Here is a 10,000-nt window from a genome sequence, read left to right as displayed (position 1 = left end):
CACCTACAGAGAAATGTTCATGTATCAGTATACCGAGGTGAGTACGGAGTCAGGTGCAGGACACAGAACTGAGTAAAAATAACGTACTTTACTAAATTAAATTTACTACATAAATTCCACGCAGGGAAAACACACCATAACACAGAAGACTGATAACACTAGACAAGGAACAATCACGCACAAAACATAATGAGAACCAGAGGGTTAAATAGGGAAATAATAATAACGTAATGGGAACCAGGTGTGTACAATCAAGACATAACAAATGGAAAAAGAAGCGTGGCTCGGTGACAGCTAGAATGCTGGTGACGACGACCGCCGAACGCCGACCGAACAAGGAGAGGCACCAACTTCGGTGGAAGTCGTGACAGTACCCCGCGCCGACATCAGCCTCGGGGACGACCCGGTGGACGAGGCGCAAGGTGATCTGGGTGGAGACGGGGAAATTCTTGCAGTAAGGAAGGGTCCAGTATGTCCTCCACCGGCACCCAGCATCTCTCCTCCGGACCCCTCCCACTCCACGAGGTACTGAAGGCCCCTCGCCCGACGCCTTGAGTCCATGATGGCTCGCACAGTATAGGCCGGGGCCCCCTCGATGTCCAGAGGGGGCGGAGGAACCTCCCGCACCTCAGACTCCTGGAGTGGACCAGCCACCACTGGCCTGAGGAGAGACACATGGAACGAGGGGTTAATACGGTAATTAGGGGGAAGTTGTAACCTATAACATACCTCGTTCAGTCTCCTCAGGACTTTAAATTGTCCCACAAACTGTGGACCCAGCTTCCGGCAGGGCAGGCAAAGGGGCAGGTTTCGGGTCGAGAGCCAGACCCGGTCTCCCGGTGCATACACCGGAGCCTCACTAAGGTGGCGGTCTGTGCTCGCCTTCTGTCGTCTGATGGCCCGTTGCAGGCGTACATAGGCAACATCCCAGGTTTCCTCCGAGTGCCAAAACCATTCATCCACCGCGGGTGCCTCGATCTGGATCTGATGCCACGGTGCCAGAACCGGCTGATAACCTGGTACACACTGAAACGGAGACAGGTTAGTGGACTGGCACAGGGAGTTTTGGGCCATCTCTGCCCAGGGGATGAAAGCCGACCACTCCCCCGGCCGGTCCGGGCAATAAGACTGCAGAAACCTACCCACATCCTGGTTAACTCTCTCCACCTGCCCATTACTTTCGGGGTGAAACCCTGAGGTGAGGCTGACCGAGACCCCCAGACGTTCAATGAACGCCCTCCAGACCCTTGATGTGAACTGGGGACCCCGATCAGACACTATATCCTCAGGAACCACGTAGTGCCGGAAGACGTGTGTAAACAGGGCCTCCGCAGTCTGTAGGGCCGTAGGGAGACCGGGCAAAGGAATGAGACGGTAGGTCTTAGAAAACCGATCCACAACAACCAGAATCGTGGTGTTCTCTTGTGACGGAGGGAGATCCGTCACGAAATTCACCGATAGGTGTGACCATGGTCGTTGTGGAACAGGTAGGGGTTGTAATTTTGTCTAGGTGCCTTGCACTGGGCAAACACTGAGCAGGAGGAAACATACACCCTCACGTCCTTAGCTAAAGTGGGACGCCAGTACTTCCCACTAAGACAACGCACTGTCCGACCGATGCCAGGATGACCAGAGGAAGGTGACGTATGAGCCCAACAGATCAATCGATCACGAACATCAGACGGAACGTACTTACGTCCAACTGGACACTGGGTAGGTGTGGGCTCCGCACGTAACGCCCGCTCAATGTCCGCGTCAACCTCCCATACCACCGGTGCAACCAGGCAAGAAGCCGGGAGTATGGGAGTGGGATCCATGGACCGCTCCTCTTTGTCATACATCCGAGACAGTGCGTCTACCTTGACGTTCTGAGAGCCTGGTCTGTAGGAAAGAGTAAACACAAAACGTGTGAAAAACATGGACCACCTTGCCTGGCGAGGATTCATTCTCCTCACCGCCCGGATGTACTCCAGATTGCGGTGGTCAGTCCAAATGAGAAAAGTTTTGGTGGCGTACCCGAGCGCTGAGACAGCACAGCTCCTATCCCAGCCTTGGGATAGACAGGCTGAGTCAGGCCCAGAGGATCCTCATGGTGGAGGCTATGGACCACCTCTACTATGAAGGCTAAAGAGGGATCAGGATGAGCCAACACAGGAGCCGAGGTAAACAGAGCCTTCAGGTGACCAAAAGCCCTATCCACCCCAGCTGACCACTGCAGTCGCACTGGTCCCCCCTTCAGCAAAGAGGTAATGGGAGCCGCTACCTGAACAAAGTCCCGGATAAACCTCCGGTAGTAGTTGGCAAACCCTAAGAACCGCTGCACCTCCTTTACTGTGGTTGGAGTCTGCCAATTACTCACAGATGAAATGCGGTCATTCTCCATCTCCAATCTTGACTCGGACAGGTGGTACCCTAGGAAGGATACGGACTGTTGGAAGAACAGACATTTCTCAGCCTTAACGTACAGGTCATGCTCCAACAGTCGACCATGCACCTTGCGCACCAGAGATACATGCTCGGCTCGTGTAGCGGAGTATATTAGAATGTCATCTATATACACCACTACAACCTGCCCGTGCAGGTCCCTGATAATCTCGTCTACAAAGGATTGGAAGACTGATGGAGCCTTCATCAACACGTACGGCATGACGAGGTACTCAGAATGCCCTGAGGTGGTACTAAACGCCGTCTTCCACTCGTCTCCCTCTCAGATACGCACCAGGTTGTAAGCACTCCTGAGATCCAATTTGGTGAAGAAGCGCGCCCCATGCAATGACTCGGTCACACTATGAGTGGCAGAGGGTAACTATACTTCATTGTGATCTGATTTAAACCTCTATAGTCAATGCATGGGGGTAAACATCCATCCTTCTTCTTCACGAAAAAGAAACTCGAGGAGGCAGGTGAAGTGGAAGGCCGAATGTGGGAAGTGCTGCATCTACCAGGAGATTTATCTCACAATCCCCCCGTCGATGTGGTGGTAGTTGAGTCGCCTTCTTTTTACAGAAAAGAGACTCCTTTGAGAGCCCTCTGTTGCCACGAAACAGTGGGGTCATGAAGGGCCAACCAGGGAAACCCCAACACCACAGGAAACGCAGGAGAATCAATCAGGAAGAGACTAATTCTCTCCTCATGACCCTCCTGCGTTATCATACATAGTGGAGCTGTGACCTCCCTAATTAGACCCGACCCTAAAGGACGACTATCTAAGGAATGTACAGGGAAGGGCACATCAACAGGAACAATAGGAATCCCTAATCTACGAGCAAACGAACGGTCAATAAAGTTCCCAGCTGCGCCTGAATCTACTAGCACCGTATGCTGGGAATGAGGGGAAAACTCAGGAAATTCTATAAATATACACGTGCACAACAGGAAGCTCTGGGTGAGTTGGGTGCATACTCACCTGGGATGATCCATCAGTACCCTGCCTGCTGCCTCGACTTCCTGGGGAACCTCTCCAGCACCGACCAGCAGTGTGCCCTCTGCGGCCACAGGTAGTGCAGGAAACAGCCCCCCCTTCTGTCACCCTTAGAGCAGCACCTCCGAGCTCCATAGGTGTAGGATCGGAGGTGCTGGGGGATGGATTGGACGGACCCCGATCCAGACGTTTGCGGGTGGCCAACAGGTTATCCAGCTGGATGGATATATCCACCAGCTGGTCGAGGGTAAGGGTGGTGTCCCTGCAGGCCAGTTCCCGAAGAACGTCCTCACGTAGACTGCATCGGTAATGGTCGATCATGGCCCTCTCATTCCATCCCGCGCTGGCAGCCAGGGTCCTGAAGTTCAGGGCGAATTCCTGTGCGCTCCTCATCCCATCTGAGATAGAACAAGCGTTCCCCCGCCGCTCTTTCCTCCAGTGGATGATCGAAGACCTCCCGGAAGCGGCGGGTGAAACCCTCATAGCGGACCAACGCTGCTTCTATATTTCCCCATTCAACGTTGGCCCACTCATACGCTTTCCCCGACAGACAGACAGTCACCAGGTAGAGCTCCAACTGAAGCAGGAACCCCTGGCACCCGGCAGCCGTCCCATCATATGCGCTCGGGAGCGAAAGCCGAATCCCATTGGGTCCAGGTGACTGAGGGGTGGACAGCGGTGTGAGTTGTGGTGTTGGTTGGGGTGAAGTTGATGGGGGTGTAAACAAACCCCCTTTCTCCCATCACTCCATGTTGAGCAGCACGTGATCCATTGCGGAGCCGAGATGTTGGCGCATCGTTGCGTGCTGCTGGACGTGTTCCTCTACTGGTACCGGAGGACTGGGTGCACCTGCTGACTCCATTGGTGGTGCGTGATTCTGTCATGTATCAGTATACTGAGGTGAGTACGGAGTCAGGCGCAGGACACAGAACTGAGTAAAAGTAACGTCCTTTACTCTGAAAATAATCAACCATAAATTCCACGCAGGGAAAACACACCATAACACAGAAGACTGATAACACTAGACAAGGAACAATCACGCACAAAACATAATGAGAACCAGAGGGTTAAATAGGGAAATAATAATAACGTAATGGGAACCAGGTGTGTACAATCAAGACATAACAAATGTACACTCAGCTCTCCTGAGTGGCGCAGTGGTCTAAGGCACTGCCTCTCAGTGCAAGAGGCGTCACTACAGACACCCTGGTTTGAAACCAGGCTGTATCACAACCATCTGTGATTGGCAGTCCCATAGGGCGGCGCACAATTGGCCCAGCGTTGTTTGGGTTTGACCGGTGTAGGCCGTCATTGTAAATAAAAATTTGTTCACAGTGAGACAGAGAGACTGAGAAAGACAGAGTGGGACAAAGTGACTGACAGAGAGAGACAGGGTCAGACAGAGAGAGACAGAGAGACAGAGAGAGAGACTAAGAGAGAGAGAGAGCGAGAGATTCATCCACACCAACACATCCACACCAACACACCAACACCAACACATCCACACCAACACACCAACACCAACACACCAACACCAACACATCCACACCAACACATCCACACCAACACATCCACACCAACACATCCACACCAATACATCCACACCAACACATCCCCACCAACACCAACACATCCACACCAACACATCCCTACCAACACATCCACACCAACACACCCACACTAACACATCCCCACCAACACATCTAAACTAACACACATCCACACAAACACATCCCCACCAACACATCCACACTAACACATCTACACATCCACACCAACACATCCACACTAATACACATCCACACCAACACATCCACACTAACACACATCCACATCAACACATCCACACTAATACACATCCACACCAACACATCCACACCAACACATCCAAACCAAGACATTCATACCAACACACCCATACCAACAATTCCACACCAAAACATCCACACTAACACACATACCCACCAACACACATCCCCACCGACACACATCCACACCAACACATCCACAACAACACATCCCCACCAACACATCCACACCAACACACATCCACACCAACACACATCCCCACCATCACATCCACACCAATAAACATCCACACCAACACATCCCCACCAACACATCCACACCAACACATCCATACCAACACATTTCCCCACCAACACATTCACACCAACACACATCCACACCAATACACATCCACACCAATACACATCTACACCAACACATCCACACCAACACACATCTACACCAAAACATCCACACCAACACACATCTACACCAAAACATCCACACCAACACATCCATACCAACACATCCACACCAACACATCTACACCAACACATCCACACCAACACACATCCACACCAACACACATCCACACCAACACATCCCACCAACACATCCATACCAACACATCTACACCAACACATCCACACCAACACACATCTACACCAACACACATCCACACCAAAACATCCACACCAACACATCCCACCAACACATCCATACCAACACATCCACACCAACACACATCCACACCAACACACATCCACACCAACACATCCACACCAACACACATCCACACCAACACACATCCACACCAAAACATCCACACCAACACATCCAATCCAAGACATCCCCACCAACACATCCCACCAACACATCCATACCAACACATCCACACCAGCACATCCACACCAACACATCCACACCAACACATCCACACCAACACATCTACACCAACACATCCACACCAGCACATCCACACCAACACATCCACACCAGCACATCCACACCAACACATCTACACTAACACACATCCACACCAACACCAACACGTCTACACTAACACACATCCCCACCAACACATTCCTACCAACACAGCCACACCAAAACACATCCCCACCAACACATCCCCACCAACACATCCACACCAACACACATCCCCACCAACACATCCACACCAATCCACATACACACCAACACATCCACACCAACACATCCACACCAACACATCCATACCAACACATCCACACCAGCACATCCACACCAACACATCCACACCAACACATCCACACCAACACATCTACACCAACACATCCACACCAGCACATCCACACCAACACATCCACACCAGCACATCCACACCAACACATCTACACTAACACACATCCACACCAACACCAACACGTCTACACTAACACACATCCCCACCAACACATTCCTACCAACACAGCCACACCAAAACACATCCCCACCAACACATCCCCACCAACACATCCACACCAACACACATCCCCACCAACACATCCACACCAATCCACATACACACCAACACATCCACACCAACACATCCACACCAACACATCCACACCAATCCACATACACACCAACACATCCACACCAATACACATCCACACCAACACACATCCACATCAACACATCCACACCAATCCACATCCACAGCAACACATCCAAACCAACACACATCCCCACCAACACATTCCTACCAACACAGCCACACCAAGACACATCCCCAACAACACATCCACACCAACACACATCCACACCAACACATCCACACCAATACACATCCACACCAACACATCCACACCAACACACATCCACACCAACACACATCCCCACCAACACATCCACACCAACACATCCCCACCAACACATCCACACCAACACACATCCACACCAACACACATCCCCACCAACACATCCACACCAACACACATCCACACCAACACACATCCCCACCAACACATCCACACCAATCCACACCAACACACATCCCCACCAACACATCCACACCAATCCACACCAACACACATCCCCACCAACACATCCACACCAATCCACATACACACCAACACATCCACAGCAATACACATCCACACCAACACACATCCACATCAACACATCCACACCAATCCACATCCACACCAACACATCCACACCAACACATCCACACCAATCCACATACACACCAACACATCCACACCAATACACATCCACACCAACACACATCCACATCAACACATCCACACCAATCCACATCCACACCAACACATCCACACCAACACACATCCCCACCAACACATTCCTACCAACACAGCCACACCAAGACACATCCCCACCAACACATCCACACCAACACACATCCCCACCAACACATCCACACCAACACACATCCACACCAACACATCCACACCAATACACATCCACACCAACACATCCACACCAACACACATCCACACCAACACATATCCCCACCAACACATCCACACCAACACACATCCCCACCAACACATCCACACCAACACACATCCCCACCAACACATCCAAACCAATACACATCCACACCAATACACATCCACACCAACACATCCACACCAACACATCCCCACCAACACATCCCCACCAACACATCCACACCAATCCACACCAACACACATCCCCACCAACACATCCAAACCAACACACATCCCCACCAACACATCCACACCAACACATCCACACCAACACATCCAAACCAACACATCCCCACCAACACATCCCCACCAACACATCCACACCAACACATCCAAACCAACACATCCCCACCAAAACATCCCACCAACACATTCCTACCAACACAGCCACACCAAGACACATCCCCACCAACACATCCACACCAACACATCCACACCAACACATCCCCACCAACACAGCCACACCAATCCACATACACACCAACACATCCACACCAACACATCCACACCAACACATCCACACCAATCCACATACACACCAACACATCCACACCAATACACATCCACACCAACACACATCCACATCAACACATCCACACCAATCCACATCCACACCAACACATCCACACCAACACACATCCCCACCAACACATTCCTACCAACACAGCCACACCAAGACACATCCCCACCAACACATCCACACCAACACACATCCACACCAACACATCCACACCAACACACATCCACACCAACACACATCCCCACCAACACATCCACACCAACACACATCCCCACCAACACATCCACACCAACACACATCCACACCAACACACATCCCCACCAACACATCCACACCAATCCACACCAACACACATCCCCACCAACACATCCACACCAATCCACACCAACACACATCCCCACCAACACATCCAAACCAATACACATCCACACCAACACACATCCCCACCAACACATCCACACCAATCCACATACACACCAACACATCCACACCAATACACATCCACACCAACACACATCCACATCAACACATCCACACCAATCCACATCCACACCAACACATCCACACCAACACACATCCCCACCAACACATTCCTACCAACACAGCCACACCAAGACACATCCCCACCAACACATCCACACCAACACACATCCCCACCAACACATCCACACCAACACATCCCGACCAACACATCCCCACCAACACATCCCCACCAACACATCCAAACCAACACATCCCCACCAACACATCCACACCAACACATCCCCACCAACACATCCAAACCAATACACATCCACACCAACACATGTTCCCCACCAACACATCCCCACCAACACATCCACACCAACACATCCACACTAACACATCCACACCAACACATCCCCACCAACACATCCACACCAATCCACATACACACCAACACATCCACACCGATACACATCCACACCAACACACATCCACATCAACACATCCACACCAATCCACATCCACACCAACACATCCACACCAACACACATCCCCACCAACACATCCACACCAATCCACACCAACACACATCCCCACCAACACATCCAAACCAATACACATCCACACCAACACACATTCCTACCAACACAGCCACACCAAGACACATCCCCACCAACACATCCACACCAACACACATCCCCACCAACACATCCACACCAACACATCCCGACCAACACATCCCCACCAACACATCCCCACCAACACATCCAAACCAACACATCCCCACCAACACATCCAAACCAATACACATCCACACCAACACATGTTCCCCACCAACACATCCCCACCAACACATCCACACCAACACATCCACACTAACACATCCACACCAACACATCCCCACCAACACCAACACATTCACACCAACACATCCACACCAACACACATCAAATTAGTAATTTTAGGAAAAATTAAAATGTGAAAGAAGACAACCTTCCAGGGCGAAGCGGAAGAGGTCAGGGCTGGGGTCAATAGTCAGACTGTACCCCCTCTCCTCCTTTCCTCCCTCTTTCTCCACACGGGTCGCTAGCAGACGGCAGAAATCCCTCGCTACTTCGTCTAGGAGGGGCAGGAAGCGACGTACGGCAGGAGCCATCATCACCTCCCTGTTGAGCAGGAGACGGTCGGCACGCCACTCTGCCCCATTCCTGGTGGTAGAGAGGACCACAGTCAAATTACTGACTATATTCCCACCCTCCATACACTCTGCCCCGTTCCTGGTGGTAGAGAGGACCACAGTCAAATTACTGACTATATTCCCACCCTCCATAC

General features: G+C 51.4%; 1 protein-coding gene across 2 annotated transcripts in view; it reads right to left on the bottom strand.

The window, feature by feature from the left end:
* The window catches only part of LOC115122985 (cytochrome P450 11B, mitochondrial-like), an 18,910-nt gene that overhangs the window by 6,021 nt on the left and 2,889 nt on the right, over window positions 1–10,000 (bottom strand). For both annotated transcript variants that reach the window (XM_065007120.1, XM_065007125.1), the window contains one exon: window positions 9,662–9,876. In XM_065007120.1, the coding sequence (XP_064863192.1) occupies window positions 9,662–9,876 (215 nt within the window). The remainder of the gene's footprint in view (window positions 1–9,661; window positions 9,877–10,000) is intronic.

The sequence above is a fragment of the Oncorhynchus nerka genome, linkage group LG3 (genome assembly GCF_034236695.1).
Source record: "Oncorhynchus nerka isolate Pitt River linkage group LG3, Oner_Uvic_2.0, whole genome shotgun sequence".
In the NCBI taxonomy this organism is placed as follows: domain Eukaryota; kingdom Metazoa; phylum Chordata; class Actinopteri; order Salmoniformes; family Salmonidae; genus Oncorhynchus; species Oncorhynchus nerka.
The sequence above is the reverse complement of the archived record's forward strand: the minus strand, read 5'-3'. Positions and strand labels throughout refer to the sequence as shown.